General features: G+C 38.8%; 1 protein-coding gene across 1 annotated transcript in view; it reads right to left on the minus strand.

The window, feature by feature from the left end:
* Positions 1-515: 515 nt before the first annotated feature.
* Positions 516-21231, minus strand: part of SCARF2 (scavenger receptor class F member 2) — a 319293-nt gene continuing 298577 nt past the window's right edge. The window contains exons 10-11 of the mRNA XM_077461426.1: positions 10637-10789; positions 516-8728 (exon numbers count right to left, since the gene is read on the minus strand). Of these exons, the coding sequence (XP_077317552.1) occupies positions 7467-8728; positions 10637-10789 (1415 nt within the window). The 3' untranslated portion in view covers positions 516-7466. The remainder of the gene's footprint in view (positions 8729-10636; positions 10790-21231) is intronic.

Below are 21231 nucleotides of genomic sequence, written 5' to 3' on the forward strand. Positions count from 1 at the left end.
GTTCCCAAAGGTGAACTTATCATTTAACTCAACATATCTTGGTATATTAACAGGTGAAAAGAGGGAGTACAGCTCTCTTCACAGAGGTTCATGGGAAGTAAATACTTAAAGGGCCTGTTATGACCTGTTCATTTTCAATGAATCAAGCTGGTGTGAGTAATCTTGGGATTATGTTACTGTTCAGTTGCTCATAATAATTCACTAATTGAGATCTATCACATTTAAAACTGACCCAGTCCTTTCTCATTCTTGAGAAACAGTTTGGAACATACTGTTTAAGTGTGCACATAAACTTAAACGTATGTATGATATTTTTGCAATAAAATCCCCATTAATGCCTGTGTCCTTGATGCATTTCTGCCCAGGATTATCAGAATCCCAACAAAGGGTAATGCACGTTGTTCCATGTCACACAGCTGATAACAATGTATTCCTATGTAATTTTCAGCCTGCCCCTAAGGCTGACATTTTTTGAATATATAGATTTTCTCAAATGATCTTTCCATGTGTGGGAATCAGTCAAAAAATACTTTATTCTGTAGCCAAAACATATACGGAGGCAGTTATAGATTTAAGATTGTGAAAACAGAATCCAGAGAATTCTCCCCTGTAACAATTGTGTTAAATATATTGTAGCTTGAACTTTTACAGCTGTAAGTAAATTATAGCAAATCTCTGGGTCTAGAAAATATACTTGATACATGTAAAGCCAATGAAAATAAATGGCTACATGCTAATGCAAAATAGCAGTATTAATATGTGCATTCTGCAGTGACAGGAACAGGAACAGAAAATACAGCAGCTCATCCCAAGACCTTTGACTTGACCATCCTAGTGGTAGCCCTGACATAACAATATATCTCTTGCCTCCTTTCATTTCTTCAGAGCTACCATCGTCATAATGTTTAATGAGCTAGATAAGGCATTCATGCTGACAAAGTGGTACCTACTTTACTAAAAGAAATAAACAAGAACAGGGATAAATCACTATAATGTGCTTGCATAACCCGTTGGATTCAATGTTCAATGGCCTGGTCATAGCTTGCTGTGTAAATTGAACATCCATATATTCCTGATTTGTCTTCTATTCCAATAAAGTGCTTTAACATATGTGTCTCAACATTTCACCTGAAAATTGAAAAAAAAACCCTAAAGGAAAAATATTGACCAGCCCATTAACAATGAAATCTGCATGCACCAAGCAAAGGAACCTGTGTGCCAGACTGCCAGAAAAATGGAAACATATGTATGTACATTTATTTATGATTTGGAACCTGTTGAGAAGCAGCAGCATATGGCTTCAGTGGCCAATCTGCACATGCACACTTTCATTGTTGACTGCCCAGTGTGTGCAATGGCCAGGATCCAATTTTCATCACTAGAGCCTACAGGCACACAACCTTTCCTACACTATTTAATTAACCTTGGGGTAATTTTTTACACAGGATATTTCACTGTTTTCTTGGTCCTAACCTGGTTTATGTTGTGATAACCCTTTGCACTCCCGGAGCTGGTGCTTTAAATGGGCTGTGTCACCTGAAAATTTGCAGGTGGGATTCCAATCGTGCCATAACTATGATTGGTTGCACAATGCTGACATAATTGGGAACCTTGCCTAATTAGTAGTTTATGGTGAGCTGATAGTGACAATACGGTCATAGCTCGGAGGGTTCTGATGAAACATGCCCCAGAACATGACAGCAAAGCACATATGTGCCAGCTGGGTGTTAAGGCCCTTCCACCCTGATACTGCAAATATGCGTAACACTGTTGTAAAAAGGTTGAATAACCTAATATGACAAAACTGTTCTTACAAATGATGGAAAACAAATGTGTGATTAATCATTATTCAAAAAATAATAATTAACCTCTTTGCTCTGCTGCCCATAGGTACATACCTAATGTGTCTAAGAGTATATTCAACCCTGGTTATAGTTTTATTTTTACTTTTACTTTACATGCACACCTGAGGTGCATGTAAAATCCATATCAGCAGTTAGATAGTCCCCAAAACTTTAGAAAAAAAGTCCAGATGTCTGGAGCATGCTCTCCTCCACTTAAATTTACCATATGTACCCTGTTGGCTGCAGATGCATGTGAGGATTCGATTTGGTTGTCTGCACATTATCCATGTGTGTTGTATACATATAAGCTATAGTAAATCATGCCCAGGGTATAGCTGTGTATAGGTTAGGTAGCTTGGGACACAGAGGACTATAGCTTAGGCCTGTAGATCCGATTTTATTTCAGTAACATGTACAAGTATGTAATGAAAAATATTTTGTCCTCTGACGTTATCTATAAAGTGCAAATTTTTAAGATGTGTAACCTTGAGTCAGAAATCAGATTTCATTTTCTACCTTTGCTCTAAAGTAACTAAAGTTGATTGCTTGCTTGCATTACTCATCTGTTATGTTCTGTGGTATAGTCTACTAACAAAAAAGCTTTAAGAGCTTTAATACTAACTCAGGAAATGCCAGAAGCCTTTTCAACTTTAAGAGAACCTGTGTGGATTTAAACACTGACAGCTGCCATTTAAGACATAAAGGTGAATGCTGTAGGGTTGTTCATCACTGGTCTGGAGGAAGTACTGAGCATAGGGAACTGTTCAAACTTCCCTTGCTGCATGTATGCCTGTAATGGGCCACATGCAATGTTTGCTTTGCATTTGCTTGTAATGGGTCATATAATCTGTGATATCCTGTATTATATTCTACTAACAAAAAAGGACTCTAATAAACAGGAAATATCAAAAAACTTTTAGAGATATAAACAATGGAAGCTGCTTTTATTTCAAGGGGAATGCTCCAGGGCTGTCATTACTGATCTAGAAGAAGTACTTAGCAAAGTGAACTTTTTAGACCTCACTGTCTGCATGCTTGATTCAGGTCAGTGACTCACAAAGTAGTCATGTAGTACCAAGTGCAGCCTATATCTTATGAAGCAAGTCAGCAACAGCACCACCTATACAGTTCACATTGAAAGTTTTTTTTTAGTTTAACAAAATTTAGGAGAAACCTATAATGAAAGAAACATATAGACTTATTCTTTAGCTGACCTCATTTTAAAATTTCTAGGCTATATTTGAGTTCAATAGTTTAAAGCCTGGTACACACTAGTAGTTTTATCAAAGAGTTCAGGAGAAGCTGATGTACTAACTATGGAATGTTAGCAATCTCCCCTGTTGTGCTATTGTGTTCTGACAGGGGGACTGATTGGGTGCCGATCGGCAGACCTTTATTGGTCATGGCCCTTCTGTGCGGCTGGCTTCTGTCGGACTGGCTGCAGTACAAACATACCAAATTTTGTCCAGTTTCTATTAAACTGGCCGATGCCGCCAGATATTCGGCCCCTGTGTATGGCCCTTACATTAATGGCCTAAAGCCCGCAGGAAGCTGTAGGACACTGAAACAAAACCAGTTGGAGAATGCTTCTGATCTGTATACGTGTTCCAAGTCAAAGGCTCAGGTGAAGTTATATTGGTTAAAAGCTGGACCCTAGTTCAAGTTGCTATTCCAATGTATTATTTGTGTTCCTATTGATCAGAAGCAACTCTCTGCATTTTGATGAACCCACATAACAGCTGCAAGCTTAGTAGTGAGAAGAAAGCATAATGAATTTGGTTAACAGTCCAATTAGATTTGATTAGTCACAACAGTATAAAGAGATAGCCAACACATTTTGACATTTTCATCAATCCCCTTTCAGCTTTGATAAAGGAGGACTGATAAAGCCCACAAAATGTGTTAGCTATCTCGTTATATAAAAATAATGAATGCAATTTTAATAGATGACCAACTACATTTTTGGCATTCTTTTTTCTTCACCTAAAGCTGAACTCCAGCTTTTGATATACTTTACATATTTAGTTATAGTTATAGATATGGTTTGTTTGGGCCAGCTTTGTCCCTCACTAACATGTGAGGGCGCTGGATGTGCTGTATAAACTGTATGTAGCTGAGGCTTCATATAGCATACCGCACCATGTTCTGAGTTGGAGCCAAGACTTCCTATCTTATACCCGGAACACACTAGAGTCTATCTGTTTGGCTCTCAGCCATTTAGGGAAAGCAATGTATTTTAGCAATGAATATAAAGTTTCCTCTGATTGGATGAGTCAGAGGTTGTGACATCATCAGCCCACCTCTCTGACTCAATCAGATAGTGACCTTCAGATAGACTTTACTGTGTTCCAGGTATGAGACAGGAAGTCTCGGCTCCAACTCAGAAGCACAGTTTATACTGCACATCCAGCAGCCTCACGTTTTTGTTGAACATAGTTTGGGCCATTCTGGCACAAACAAACTATGTAAAGTATACCAATAGCTGGAGTTCAGCTTTAACAAAGTCCATGGTTTCAAGCACTAAACCCATTAAATTAATAGGCAGATCAGGAATATTGTATTTTCAGACCAAGCAACATTTTTAGAGCTCCTGACAGATTTATATATTTTTTCATAATTTGGAGGGGTTTGTTTTTCTGCCATAAGTGATCCTTTTGGGGAATTGTATCTCAGCTTGCTGTTCTGGTGATAGTGGTTACTGGGACAGGTAGAAAGTGGAATGTTCTCCAAGGATGTTATAGACAACAACATTTTTATCAGAAGGGGAGTTAACAACTTTTTTTTTATGTCACTGTTTTCCTCTACTTTGCCAGTGGTCATTGAAACAGGAATGGGAAACAGGATATGGTGTTTATCTTTAATTCATCTTTTTCATACCAGTGGAGCTGAAAGTAGTTCCATGTAGTTTACATGTAGTAGTAGTTTACATGTTATGAGCACATTACAATGGCAAGGCAAGAGTAAATCTTCATGCCAATGTTAGTTATGGGACAGAATCATTACAAATATAGGAATGCTAGTAGTTCCTATCAGAAAACATGGGTAACCATATATTGCAATTACATTTTAAATGAAATTCTAAGCAACAATACCTCAAGCAAGCAGCAGTCTTACAGCCAGCAGAGAATGACAAGCTCATAAAGCGGAGTCATTGCCATGCTGGGAACACTTATTAAATACAGGTAAGGTACTAAAGTCCTGTTTTTGGTGGGATACTTTGAACTTTAAAAACTATGAATCTGTGGTGTAGCTAACTGATTGACAGAGTTGTTAGGTGGTCCTCATTGTGGAGATGAACTCTACAGAAGCTAATTATTTGGCAATCTTTGATGGTTGCCTGAATTGCAACTTTTTACTAGTAACTATAAATGAAAATTAGATTAGGTAAGTGCTAACAAAATAATACCTCTTCATTATAAGCACCATTTATGATTATAAATTAATAGTTAGACTTTTTAATAATTGTTGAAATATATAATCATATACATTGGTGCTTGGAATATGCTGGAACTTACCAAAAATTTCAAAGCAGCTGTGGTAATTTTGAATGTAGAAAGTGCTAGTGTCTAGATTATGGTAACCCGATAGTCATATGAGGGGGCAACTACAAAAAACATTCATTTATTGTTATTAGGGTGAAGCTTGACTGCTAAATTGAGGGCTGTACATTTCATATATATATACCCCTCAAATAACTGTCATTTTTTGTTGTTGTTTTTTTTTAAACTGCTACCACGTGATTTTTACAGCCTTTGGTGGGTATTATAACACCCCTGTACACCTTAAGTTGCCCAGGGGAAGGGATTTTGTGTGATTTGCCTACTTCCTCTAGCCATTCAAACATCTCCTCCAGTGTTCTTGTTCAGGAAGTGTCTCAGGTACTGAGTAAATTAATAATGGACCCCTCTATCATCAATCTGTGAACATTTGGAGAATGAACTGACTACATACATGCTTTATCTACAGAAAGTTTCTGAAAACATGTTTTACAACTTCTTGTGAAGCAGTGTCTAACAAAGGCAAATTCACTGTGGCAATGTTTTGTGTCCTGCATCTAATTGTAATGGTCATTCAAAAGAGTGAAGTATATCACATAAAAAAAGTAAAAATACAGCAGCACACATACCGGTAAATATTGGAGAATTACATCTAACTTCGCCCTAACAAAATGTAATAAAATATCTTACATTTGCCTTAATCAATTCCACTAGCCACCAAAGTAAAAATATATATACAATAGGGAAGACTGCAGCTTTTTGGAAAGGCAAACTAGCATACGAGCTTTAAAAAAGTGTCAGGTGAGGTGAAGAACAGTGAAATGGGCAAGAGAACTCTATTTTTAAAAAATCCCTACACATGACTCTGGAGTTTGTGTTCCCTTCACTAAAGGGATATTCATAAAGTTGTGAGTATGGCATTCACCAAACATTTGCGGTAGGTGAATCACTGTAATTTAAAATGCATGCACCAGAAAGATTCACCTGCAGTGAATGTTTGTTGAATGCCACATTCTTTTTAAATACGCCCATACGCTTTACCTCACGTCTCATTGGTAAATCAGGCCTGCTGAATGCAAGTTTTGCACATTTCTTATATAAATTGATTGATGAAGTTGAGAGGGCAGGCTCAATTCACAAAGCTTTAAACACAAGTACAAGTTTTTCTAATTTAGCCATTTGACCATAATTTTCAAATATCATTGGGCTGAAAATAAGTACGCTTATCTAGTTGTGTTAGATTTGTAAATTCAGCCTAAATCCTAATATCATAACAAGCAGAGACGTGTTTGCTTCTCTGTGGTAATAATAATATGGGAACTGAAATGAATAAAATAAGGGTAAAGGAAAGAGCTAGCTTATCCATAAATAGATCAGATTCATAAAATAGTTTTATATTAAATTAAGCACTGCTTATGCACTATATAAGACAGATAAAACAAATGTCAGTGGTGAATGTGAAATGATGTGATGCAGATCAGAATAACCCAATAGGATATTTAACTTAACAGTCAGCTCTTTATGTTTCTGCATGTAAACCATTATTTCATGGTTTATCATTTTGGATACAAAAATAGGTATTTTTAAATAATTTAGATACCTGGCCTTCTTCATTGAATGAAGTATTGTAAAGCAGCTTGCAAATAGTAAGGCTTGGCAGTAGGCTATCATGCAAAAAAAATGTAAATAGTTAATTATTGGTCAGCTTTACATGACAAACCAAAGCTATGAAATCTTCATAGTCTAATATCATTTATACCACATTATCCAAATGTGTTGCTCAAAAGACTTTACTAAAAAAAAGTTCTCATATGACCTTCTTTTGGCTGTGCATTGTCCAGTTTCCATGAAGATACAAAGGCACTAAAATCCACATATAGAGGCAATTATTATTGTACTGTGGACTGATTTTGTTTCATTGAACATGTTTCAGGCCAATGAAGTGTCTTCTTTGTCTTTAACAAGTTTTACACTGGAACAAAAATATTTATTTCCAAATGCACTTGTCTTCTCGCCTTTAAGACTGACATTTCTTTGGCTCAAATATGGCTACACAAAAATATGTCCATGAGTTGCAGAACTAATGCCCCTTTTGGAGATAAAACAATGTGCTAATAAGTCAACATTATTTTACTGACTGTGGTGGCATTATTGCCATTTTCGGTTGTACTTTTCCATCAGTGTCCAAGGAGGCGTCTTTGCTTTTCTTCCTAGGAGGCTTCTTTATAGGTGTCTTTTTGACTGCTGGTTCTGCTGGTTCTTGCTTTGTACCTGCAGCTTGCTCTTGACTGCTGTTAGAGTTTTGTTTTTCAACTGGATTCCCTGTGGTTGGAACTGTCTCTGCAACTGGGCTGATCATTTTTTGCAGGTTGGTGGATGTAGGCAAAATGGCTTTACTTGATTTCTGATTAATGGCTGCTGCAGATCGCTTAGCTTTCTGGGGAGGTGTTGGTTTCTCCTTTTGTGTTTTCAGTGGACCAATTCCATTTTGGTTAGGGCTGGTCTCTGCTTTATTAAGACTTTGAGTTTTTTCCTTTAGCTGGGCAGCCAGTAACGAAGCTGCCTCTGATGATAAATGAGGATGGAAGACCTCAGCTCGACACTTGCTGTGATCTGGACTTTTTGGGGCTTCTTTAGCATCTTTAGCATCCCCACTCTTTTTATCGAGGTGTAGATTTCCTATCCTCTTTAAGGCATTTTGGACTGTTCCATTAATATTTTCTATGTGGTCATGAGTTTTGTTCCTGTGTTTTGATTTTGATGGAGATTGTGCTTCTTCAGAAGGTTTGCTTTCTGCACTGCCAGCTTCCCTTTTCTTTTCCTTATTTCTCAAAATAACTTTTTCTTCATTTTTTCCTTGACCAGCAGGGCTTGTATCACTAGGGGTCCTCTTCCTATGCTGTTCTTTTTCTTTAGCACATGCATTTTGTTCTGATTGGTCAGAATTAGCTGCTGGCTTTTCTGAACTCTTATTAAATGATGGTAACGTATTAGATTGACTTGCATTAAATTTGCCATGAATCCATGATACCTTAGGCTTTGTAGATGGATCAGGTGGAGGAGGTTTTGTTCTTTCGGGCGATGGAGGCTTTGCTCCTATTGTAGCACTTCTGATATCCATGGATGGGTCATCTTCATCCTTTGACTGTTTAGACAGCCTTGCAACCTTTGCATACAATGCTCCACCTGTAGAGCCAGAACCACAAGATGATCTTTCGCTATCAGATGACTTAAGCAGTGGGGTTTCACTGTGATCCACCCGGGATGATTTCGGAGATCCAGAGTCTTTCAGATAGGTATATTCACCAGCTTCCTCTTCATTGACTGGTGGCGGTGCCTTTTCCAAAGCTCTGGTGTTGCCCTTGTCCTTACACTCTGTCACCGATTCTAAAACACACAAGGACAACATCAACAACATGAAATGGACTGCTCAGAAAAATATGGAACAAACAGGAAGAAGGGAATTTTAGTTTTACAGCACATGTTGGTAATAACCAAATACATATATTTGAGATGTATAACAAAAAGGATGAATTATTCTGTTCTGCCAGTCCTTTAGTTCTACACCCCTACTTCCTGGTTACACTTTCCAGCTTCCTATGTCACATCTCTGCTTCCAGCCTCCTAATTACACAGTAAAAATGACATCATCACACAGATGAGTCATTGTCCAATGAGCAGGTATATGACACATAAGCCCAGAAAACAGTGTAGTCATTTACCTAGGTAGCCAGCATGGCAGAGATGTATTAATGTTACAGCCTATAACATGAACTTAAGAAGTATAGCCAAAGCTATTTTGGCTATACATCTCCTGCGGATCAGGAGAAGCCCGCTGTCAGCTGATGGCACTCAGCCAGCCCAGGCATGGAAAAAATCCTGACTTTAAATTCAGGATCCACTCCGAAGCCTAGGGCGGCACCTGGCTCAGCCTCTCAGTGAGTCGCTGAGAGCCTGAGTCAGCTGTTCCAGCCCCTCCACGGCCCAGGGCTCCAGTGAGCTCTGGGGGGGCAGAGCAGAGTGCTGGTGATTGGTAGTCACCACTCTCTGCTCAGAGTAGAGATGTTTGATTGCTCAGTTCTCCTAGGTGAGTAGAAATCTTTATTTATTTCAGAGGCCATACATCTCTTTTAAAGACAAAAGACAACCCTGAAATTATTATTCTACATCGTGCATGTGTGGAGAGTGAGATTCTACATCGTGTCTCAGTGAGTCGCTGAGAGCCTGAGTCAGCTGTTCCAGCCCCTCCACGGCCCAGGGCTCCAGTGAGCTCTGGAGGGGCAGAGCAGAGTGCTGGTGATTGGTAGTCACCACTCTCTGCTCAGAGTAGAGATGTTTGATTGCTCAGTTCTCCTAGGTGAGTAGAAATCTTTATTTATTTCAGAGGCCATACATCTCTTTTAAAGACAAAAGACAACCCTGAAATTATTATTCTACATCGTGCATGTGTGGAGATATCTAATATGTAATTTGGATTTACGCAACTATGAGTTTGGCAAGGAGGGTCTTTTTTATTATTCTTTAAAAAAAAATTATGTTTTTTTTTTTAAATCTTTTTGCTACTATCACAAGGTATAACAGTGACTGGTGCATTTTATGTAAACACTAGGAATTTATTAGAAGCCTGATGTCTCCCTTGCCACTTGTCCAAGATCTGTTTGTTTACTCGAACACTATCAGATGGGATTGGACAGTACTTTTTCAGATAGAAACCATATTGGGTAAGCTTTGAATATATGACTTTAAAAATGTAAACTTAGTATGAATGATAGAATATTGGACATATCTGCTCTAATATAGGAAGGTTTCTACAAGCCAGAACAAATCAAATGTGTGCTGCCCACAATGACCTAACATGCCCTAAATATGCTTTCCTAACCTGTATTAAAGGTAATATGTGGCATCTGACTGTTTTGTAGATGCACTTAACTATAATTTACTCTATTTTTTATAAACTTGACACATTTTGTGTTAGTATAGAGCACAGCAAAGATGTCATGCTTTCCACCCAGTAAGTGAGAAGTAAACATTTATGCACTATTATCTTTTCACAGTATATTTGACCCATAATGCAACTGTACAGAAATTTCCGTTTAGTCATTATGCAAGTACTGATAGAATATAAACTGAAAGAATTATCTGAAAGTAAGATGCAGTTTAGTTTAATCTATTTTTTCTCACAGTGCTAGTCTCCAAATATAATCTGAAATGTAAATGCAAATGTAAGATCTCAATCACACCCATGAATTGCAATATGTCCTACAGTTATATCCTGGAAACGTTTGTCTCACTCACCCTCATGTGGAACACAGTACACTGGTCCATCATCTGTGGTGTCAAAAGATGAAAAGGAACCACGGGATGACCATGAAGGGGATGGCTGTTCAACAACAGATGGTGGCTCAATAAAGCTGCAGTTGAATGTATTATCCATATCATGATGAGCCACTAGAATCAAACATAAATTGTAACATTAGTACACTGATTCAAAAACAGATGGCTTTCTTTTTAATGGTTTATTCCCACCTTTATATTCAAAAATACATATGAGAACACATGTTTTAGTAAGAACTTATGCCGCGTACACACGATCAGAATTTCGGTCAGCAAATGACAGATGAGAGCTTTTCATTGGAAAATGCAACTGTTTGTATTTTCCATCGGTCGAATTCCCCCCAGCAAAAATTTGAGAGCATGTTCTCAATTTTTCAGACGGAAAAACTTTCTATCGGAAATTTCGATCATGTGTATGCAATTCTGACGCGCAAAAACTCACACATGCTCAGATTTGACTACGATATGGAAGATATTGGCTACTGGGTATTGAACTTCCTTTTTCTAGTCCTGTCGTATGTGTTGTACGTCACCGTGTTCTTGACAGTCGGAATTTGGTATGACCGTGTGTATGCCAGACAGTTTGAGCGAAATCCCATCGGAATTCCATCTGGAAAACCATCAGAGCTTTTTCCGACCAAAATTCAGATTGTGTGTATGCGGCATTAGAGGGGATTTTCTCTTTCGAAAGACTTCCTCTTTCTTCATGTTGTGTCTATAGGAATGTATCTAAAGGTAAATCTCCCAAAATATAATGGTTTTAAACTCCCTGGTGGGAATCCCAAGTGTGGCTTGGGGTAAATTTTCACTACCAAAAGTGGTAACCCCGAGCCACAGTCGGGATTGCATCGCAGTATCCTGGGAAAGTTACTTACCTTGTCCCCAGGATCCTGCAATGTCTCCTCGCTGTGTCTGTGGGCTGTGTCCTCTGCCCAATGTACTGTGTGCCGGGTTCCGTTCCCTGCGAGCATCGCAAAACACACAGGGATGGAGCCCGGTAGGCAAATTCTAAAAGTAGAAAAAAAACCTACATACAGTACACTGTAATCTTACAGATTACATTACTGTATCGTATTATGTTACATTCCTTATTTCCCTAATGCTTTGTCCAGTGCTCTGCCTGCAATTTTATAATATAAATACTATTCTTTCTGCCTGGAAACTTGAGAATGTCCATGGCAACCATAAAGTGTCCCTTTACGTCAAAAGTGGGTTTAGAGCTAGAAAACAGTGAAAGTGAATTAGAATCACTTGCAGAACTGAGCGATAGTGATTCGTGGGGAAATTCTTCATCAAACACTGAAAGTAACGACATTGACAATTCTGCAACTGATCAAATTTCAGTGTTTTTGATTCAATTACATATTGAATTCATTTTATTATTATAATATTATTATTTGTTATAATTATTTATAGTTATTTATTAGATTATAATTTATGACTTTGTGTTTCAAACCTTATCATCTGGGATGCCTACTAGACTTGTTTGGACAGATTTATATGAGTTATTGCTAAAAATTACAGGGCTACAATATAAAATGTCAAATTTCCATGTCAAACAATTTACCGATTTGAGATGCAAAAATCTGACATAATCTTAAGATTACCCTACTCCATTCAGAAGGAAAAAGGTTTGGCCTTAGATACACTTTAAAGCTGAAGTTCAATAAAAAAAAAAACACAATTATCAAGTAATGTAAGTTAAAGCTGAAGTTTAGCTAAAAAAATTTAATCCGTACAACTTTAGTCACATTATTTACCTGTAACAAAGTATGTCTCACTTTGTTGTCCATTTATCAAGCAGCGGAAAATATCCGCTGCTGAGTTCTCCGGCATTCTCAAAAGAGATCTCTCTCCTCTGGGTGTCTATGTATATGGGCTGCGGTGGGCGTTCGGATGCGCTTAGATACTTATATATCTTTACATGCGCGGCTGCGTGCACATATATATGTGCTGCGGTGGATGTTTGCATGCGTTTTGTATGCGTTCTGATGCTTTTGCATGCGCTGCCGTGTACATGTTAATGCTTTTGATTCTTTTGATAGTACACACGTTTATGTACTTCATGTTCACACCTTTCAATCATTCTTGTTTTATCTTTTTAATCACTTTTTCACAGTTTATACTTGCATGGTTATTTAACCATGCTTATACTCACAATCTCATAATCTTATTTAGTTTTTATAATTCAGCATTTATTATGACCACGTATACATTTTTTTCACATACATTTATATTGAGGCATATCCATTCACATCCAATGATTTCGGTTTTGCACACTACTTGTCACTTCATATAAATACATTTCTTTGTAAATGTTTTATTAATTCATTTTTTTTACACTATTATACATGTGTCCTCCTCGATCCATCCCTGCTGGGATGTGGCTGGAGGTTTTGCTTTTGTGTTTGCAATGCACTGTAGTTCACATTGGACTTACACTGAGAGCTTTCATCGTCTTGTATTAAGATTAAGAGGTTTAGGCGGACAGGCACCAGGTGATGCCTCTTTTGTTTGACTGGCCCTGCCCACTGTCATATTGCAACACTCTATATATTTATTTGTTGTCTGCCACCATGTTAACCAGTTATGCGTAATCACTAGCCTTAGTGCGAAACGTGGCAGTTGTTAGCATCTTTTGCTGTGATGTCATTTGCTGTGTCCTAAATATCATTTGAATAAAGCATTGTTTTAGCTTTGGAGTGCGGCCGTCCAGAGTTCTGTCATTATCCAGCTCCTCCAGAGTTACCATGGGCCTTTTGGATGCTTCTCTGATTAATGCTATCCTTGCCCAGCCTCTCAGTTTGGATGGTTGCCATGTCTTGGTAGGTTTGAAGTTGTGCCATACCCTTTCCATCTTTGGATATTGGATTGAACAGTGGTTCGTGAGATGTTCAAAGCTTGGGATATTTTTTATAACCTAACCCTGCTTTGAACTTCTCCACAACTTTATCCTTGACCTGTCTGATGTGTTCCTTGGACTTTATGATGCTATTTGTTCACTAAGGTTCTCTAACAAACCTCTGAGGGCTTCACGGAACAGCAGTATTTATGCCAAAATTAAATTACCTACAGGTGTACTCTATTTACTAGTTAAGTGACTTGTGAAGGCAATTGGTTCTACTAGGTTTTTAATTAGGGGTATCAGAGTAAAGGGGCCTGAATACAAATGAACGCCATATTTTTTCAGATAGGTATTTGTAAAAAAAAATGTAAAACCATTTATCATTTTCCCTCCACTTCACAATTATGTGCTAGTTTGTGCTGGTCTATCACATAAAATACCAATAAAATACATTTACGCTTTTGGTTGTCAAAATGTGGAAAATTTCAAGATTTCAAGGGGTATGAATACTTTTTCAAGGCACTGTATATACACACATATATGACTCGTTTTCAGCAGAAAGTGGGCAGAAGTCAGATCAGGCACCGCATTACTGTGACAATAAAGTCTGGATCCACCAGGTGCCTGGACCAACACCTGGCTCAGCCTCTCAGCGAGCCGCCAAGAGCCTGAGCTGGCCGCCCCCGCCCCTTCAACAGCCCAGAGCTCCAAAGAGCAAGGAGGGGGAGGAGCAGAGAGCTGTGACTGACAGTCTACAGCTCTCTGCTCTGGGAGATCTGAAAAACAAACGATTGGCGGTGTTTGATCGCTCGGTTCTCAGTGCAGAGGCGCCGGGGCACAGATGCAGCATCAGACCGATGGTGCATCCACCAAGGTGAGTATGTATTTGAAAAAAAAAATTACTTCTCTTTTCTTCTCTTACATAATTTGTAATAAAAACATCTTTGCCATTCTGAAGCTTAGCTCCAACCACTTTGTATATTATTTTATACTGTGATTTTGTACTTGCCAAATATGCTGCAGAAATCTCCCTCCACTGAGTCTGGCTGCAACCATTTAAACTGTGGGCAGCTGAAGGTGCTACCTGTTCACTTCCTGGATTTACACACAGACACAAAGAGGCACACCTCCAGCTCTGCAGCTCTCATTGGCCCTCTTATGACTCATCCCCCCCCCCCCCCCATCCTGGAAAACTCTCATAGGAGTGAGAGAGAGAGCTGTGCATGATGTCATAAGCCTAGGCTTTTCACCAGACAAGAAACAGGAAGTGGGCTGTATAAATTATTTACTGGCAGAAAAAAATGTTTTACTATCCAAAGATAAAACAACAAAGGCAGAAGATTTATTAGACAGAAAGTTGAAAAAAATGACTGAAGGTCCGCTTTAAGTAATTACACCTCACTGATTTTCCAATTCTCTTCCTTTCGGTATTTACATTTTCACTGAAACTCTGCATGGCAACATTTAAAAATGATTCTCAGAGACAAACTGTTGTTGACTTGGTATATCTTTACCTGTCACATGCAGTATGATTTTGGAGATCTAGAGAGCAAAATGATGGCTTTTTTTTCATTAAAAATGTTATGTATTCCAAATGCTGGAATATGAACCTAAAAGCGGCTAAAACCTAAATCTGAACATAGCATACTGTAAAATGTGTTTTGACAACTGGGGGCATTTTTAAGGAGAAGCATTTCCAGACAAAAAAAGACAAATTGCTTTATTTATAAAATATGTTAAAAAGATCTCAACTTTCTGCACAAATTTGCAGATCTACAATAGTCTTTTTCAGTCACTTCCTATCTACATGTGCTCATCCCTGTAGCAAGTGTAAACTACTGGTCTACACAAAGTCAGCCGTCACTTGGAGTTTTACCCTAGACATGATACCAGACATGATACCAGCAGCCTGTCAAGATAATCCAAAGCACTTGCATGAGAGAAACCAAATGCTGTCCCAGATAAACGAGGCCTACATATAGTATTAATAGGCAAGGTGTATTTCCATGTTGGGGAACTGTAGTAGTGTAACACATATTAATAAGAGGCAAATTAACACCATTTATAGAAAAGGATGAACTGCATGTACAAAGAGGAACCAACATATAAAGCACAATTACATTATTTATGTACATGTCTAACCTTTGCCAAACCCTATGGATCCCTACACATTTGCACCTTTGGCAGATTTAGCAAAGTATTTGGGTCCAGTCACATCTATTTTTTTAAAATGTTTTAGGCAGCTGACAAGAGTCTACATTTATACTATGGGACAAAAAGTGCAGACACTGAGTACATGCTATACCACATAAGAGAAGGGTTGACTTACTAAATGTGTAGATAATTGTCACTTTTTAAAGTGACTGTTCACTTAAAGAGGAAGTAAACCCCGATGGGTTATACTTCCTCTTTTTATCCCCGCAAGGCTTGCAAATGAAAAGCATAATGGGCTAGTATGCATTGCACATACCTGCAAACAAAGCCCTCGCTGTCCCACTGAGCAGGCCGCGTCCATCTTTGTCCCTTTTTCTTCAGGGGCCACAGAAGACTGGCCAGAGTCGCGTGAAGAAACGGCATGGTGATCCGTTTCTTTACAGTGCCTGTGACAACATCGGTGCACTACAAGTGAAGTATCTCTTAAATGCCGCCCATTTAGGAGATATTTCCACTACCTATAGGTAAGCCTTTCCTATAGGTACAAATCAACAAAAAGGGTTTACAATCACTTTAACTTAGTGAAAATTGTGAAATAATGTTCACTTTTAATAACCAATCATATGCAAAGGAAATGTTTAAAAAAATCCTGATTTATGCTCACGTAAAATTGAATAACTGAACCCCTGATAGTTTTTGTTCTCTGTTTCCCCATTGCAGATTTTCTCTCACTTCCTGTCTGATACATGGTTATCACTAGAACAGAAAGGGAGGGAAGATCGATTTTTCAGAATCCAATGTTAGTCATAAAACATGGCAAGAGACACAATCATTCCTCACTCTATTCAAAATGAAAAAAAAGTTTTGGCTATAGTTACAATTTAAGGAAGTTTACCATGTGAAAGCAAATATCTATTTGGTTGTTTGGTTGCTGGTTTAGCACTTATAATGGCCCATCCTTTAATCTTTTCTGGAACTACTAAGAACAAAGCAACATACTGTATATCAGGGACCTCCAGCTGTTGCAAAAACTACAAGTCCCATCATGCCTCTGGGTGTCATGCTTGTGGCTGTCAGAGTCTTGCTATGCCTCATGGGACTTGAAGTATACCCATAAACCCATGTTTTTTCCTTCTAGTTAAGAGGGCTGGGCTGGAAGGGAGCATGTGTCTTTTAGACACATGCCCCCTTCTATGACACTGCAGCGAGAGGACTGCCTTTCCTGCAGCATTTTTATTGGACAGCTTGTTCTAATGGTGTTTTACCATTGGTCCAGGGCTCCAAGCTGTCCATTAAGCTCAGTGCGTCTAACAAGAAGTGAGAGGCACTGTGAGCTCATCCTCTCAGTCTGCTGCAGAGTGTGCCAGCTTGTATTTAAAGAAGAACCCCTGTATCTCCAGAACTATAGGTGGCAGGAGCACCAAATTTTGACCAGTGGCGGGGTAGGGCTGCAGCTACGTACCCTAGGTCACCAAGCTATGACCCTCGAAGCTTGATTGTTTTTTTTTAATATTCATTGCAAGTGAAGCTCTGCTTCACCTGCACGTCCCTGATATGTACTGTATATTTATGATTTTATTGTTAAGTTTATATATTGCATGAAATTTTAAATGATTTGCATTAGAAAAATTGTGGCTTACTCTATTGCCAATCAGTGTAGAAAAGCAGGGCACTGTCTGGGACCACTGTGTGCCGCAGCTCCTTTGTGTATCCATCGACGTGCCCACCATCTCTGATCACTTTACAGTATATAGTAGGTGTTTTTTTGTTTTTTTAAGCAGTACATGTTTAACTGAATTCTTCCCCAAGACCAGTGCTTAAATTACTGCTTTGCAGCCAGACAGCTTGAAAGGAGCCAATTTTTGACCAGAAATCAAAGCCAGTAATACCTAAAAGATTATCACAGGGATTTATTAAAAAATATCCCAACTGAGTTACATGGCAATAACTAGAATGGCTAAAGTTTAGCTTTAACAGTCATGTAAGTGTGTAGGGTACCAATTTTTTTCTAGATATGGCCAGAATTTTACCACTTTATGAATAAATGATTCAATTTAAGATTTTGGCCTCATTTATTATTGCCTTTTCAAGCAACACGTCCTAGACAATGGCAGCAGAGATGCAGGACATTGTCTCCCAGGCCTGAAGAATGAAGAGGGAAGGGGTGCGGCACTCTATGCTTTATGTTTGATGTTAGGGTCGCCTCATGTTATTCCACTGATAGGAGGACATTAACAGCCCCAAACATGGAAAGGTGTATGGAAGCTCCAATAAAAGCATTTCAGTCGAGAAGTACAAGGACATCAACAATCTGGAGTAAACACATTCAAGTTGGAGGAAACTCTAAATGATTTATTACCCTTGTACTTATTCTGGCTCAGTGACTCAGAGAGTATTAAAGCCAAAGTAACCCCAAGATAGCCAGGCAATATGCTTTTCCTGATGGACTGGTCTGTAATGGCTGCCTAGATATTTCTCTCATGACAGGTATCTTTCTTTAAATCCCAAAGCTCACTTTATAGCAAGATGTATTGGTCCACATTGGGACATTTACATCTTGCTTTTGTAATGTTATATAAAGATGCATATTTACAAGGTACTAGTAGAGATATTGGTCCTGTAAAAAAAGCTGATTTGTGGTAGGTTCTGTTGCCCTTAAGCAAAAAAAACAAAAAAAAAAACACTTGAAATCCTCATAAATAATAGTACAAAGTACAGAGCTTTCACAAGCTCACAGACGCCTTGAAGTGTGCAATTGATGTGACCTCTCCACATTCTATTAAACGGCATGATGAATTTGTATCTTTACTTGCTAAAGGCTCTATATTCAATTTAAACTTAACATGATATACTGTAACAAAAAGTGAATATTTTAAATAAAATGTTTTTATCTAAACTTCTAAAAGAATCGAACAAACATATCAAATAGGCATATGGAGTCTAAATAACTTACTTTATATGGTGGCTATCACAGAAGGAAGAGGTGAATCCCTGGAAGCCATTCTTTTACCTTCTTTTCAACATTTAATTCCCATTAGTACACATGATCCAGGTATAACTTGCAGTGCCGCTCTAGGTTGAGCTAAAGATCTCCCCACTGGTTGCAGTGAATGGAGCAGGCGTCTATGCACCATTCAGGGGTGTAGAAGCATAATCAGAGAAAGGAACGAGCACCGCTCACCAACCCAGTGCATAAATATGCGAACAAACAAAGTTGTCAGAAAATCCGATCATTCGTAATGTGATGACGTTAGTTCGTTACGACGGGACTACGTTCAGGCCAGTAGCCAATAGCTTTGGTCTAGGAATTTGATCTGAGCATGCGTGGCACTTTGTCCGATCGGAATTCTCTACAAACGATCGGACAAAGTCCGATCGGATCATGCTGTCGGAAAATTTTATAGCCCAGCTCTAAAACTTTTTCATTCGGATATTCCGACGGAAACAGTCCGATGGAGCCCACACACGGTCGGATTATCCGCAACACGGTCTGATCGGACATTCTCCATCGTAATGTCCGATCGTGTGTACAAGGGCTTAAAGAAACGAATGCACCATGCCACCACATCTAAGGGTTTGTAAGCTGCAATATAATACATTTATGGTTTTGAATTTAATACGGCTTTAATTTCTTCCAAGTCAAACTCATCAAACATTGCCTCTACCCACTTTATTTTCTATTTCTCTCCTGTCTCCTTCTCTCTCTCTCTCTCACTGCAAATCTATTTTTTGTGCAATTCCTGGATCAATTAACTTTTCAATCAACTATAACAAAACATTGAAAATACCTTCTTATATGTACATCAGATGACAAATGTCAGCAAGCATACACAATTTCCATTTTAGGACCATGACTTTGTTTAAACATATGCTGATCATATGATTTAAATGTGCAGCGGAATTCAGAGAAATTGTTGGCAACATCCCAGTATAAAACCTAATGTACACAGAGCATAAGTGAACAGAGGCCGTCTAAAAAAAATGTTTCATGCTTCATCGGTAGTATTTGCAGGATCAGTGTAGGCAGTAAGTTGTGTATGATTCTGAAATAGAACATGGTAACAGCTGTCACATTTTTACTTCATAAAGAAATCACACCCATAATTACAATCATATATATATATATATATATATATATATATATATATATATATATATATATATACATACAGTATCTCACAAAAGTGAGTACACCCCTCACATTTTTAAAAATATTTTAATATATCTTTTCATGTGACAACACTGAAGAAATTACACTTTGGTATAATGTAAAGTAGTGAGTACAACAGTGTAAATTTATTGACACCTCAAATTAACTCAACACAGCCATTAATGTTGAAACCTCTGGCAACGCAAGTGAGTACACCCCTAAGTAAAGATATCCAAATTGGGCCCAGGTAGCCATTTTCCCTCCCCAGTGTCATGTGACTCGTTAGTGCTACAGGGTCACAGGTGTGAATGGGGAGCAGGTGTGTTAAATTTGGTGTTATCACTCTCACTCTCTCATACTGGTCACTGGAAGTTCATCATGGCACTTCATGGCAAAGAACTCCCTGAGGATCTGAAAAAAAGAATTGCTGCTCCACATAAAGATGGCCTAGGCTATAAGAAAATTGCCAAGACTCTAAAACTGAGCTGCAGCACAGTGGCCAAGACAGTGGTTTAACAGGACGGGTTCCACTCAGAACAGGCTTCGCCATAGTCAACTAAAGAAGCTGAGTGCACGTGCTCAGCGTCATATCCAGAGGTTGTCTTTGGGAAATAGACATATGAGTGCTGCCAGCATTGCTGCAGAGGTTGAGGGGGTGGGGGATCAGCCTGACAGTGCTCAGACCATACGCCGCACGCTGCATCAAATTGGTCTGCATGGCTATTGTCCCAAAAGGAAGCCTCTTCTAAAGATGATGGGGGCAGTCAAGCATGGTGGTGGGAGTGTCATGGTCTGGAGCTGCATGAATGCTGCCGGCACTGGGGAGTTACAGTTCATTGAGGGAACCATGAATGGCAACATGTACTGTGACATAGTGTAGCCGAGCATGATCCCTTGCCTTCAGAGACTGAGACGCAGGGAAGTATTCCAACATGATAACAACCCCAAACACACCTCCAAGACAACAACTGCCTTGCTAAAGAAGCTGAGGGTAAAGGTGGTGGACTGGCCAAGCATGTCTCCAGACCTAAACCCTATTGAGCATCTTTGAGGCCTCCTCAAATGGAAGGTGGAGGAGCGCAAGGTCTCTAACATCCACCAGCTCCGTGAAGTCATCATGAAGAAGTGGAAGAGGACTCCAGTGGCAACCTGTGAAGCTCTGGTGAACTCCATGCTCAAGAGGGTTAAGGCAGTACTGGAGAATAATGGTGGTCACACAAAATATTGACACTTTGGGCCCAATTTGGACACTTCTCACTTAGGGGTGTACTCGCTTTTGTTGCCAGCGGTTTAGACATTAATGGCTGTATGTTGAGTTATTTTGAGGAGACAGCACATTTACACTGTTATACAAGCTGTGCACTCACTACTTTACATTGTAGCAAAGTGTAATTTCTTCAGTGTTGT

The sequence above is a fragment of the Lithobates pipiens genome, unplaced genomic scaffold, assembly GCF_037356315.1.
Source record: "Lithobates pipiens isolate NorthernLeopardFrog02 unplaced genomic scaffold, aLitPip1_a1.2 Scaffold_3, whole genome shotgun sequence".
In the NCBI taxonomy this organism is placed as follows: Eukaryota; Metazoa; Chordata; class Amphibia; order Anura; family Ranidae; genus Lithobates; species Lithobates pipiens.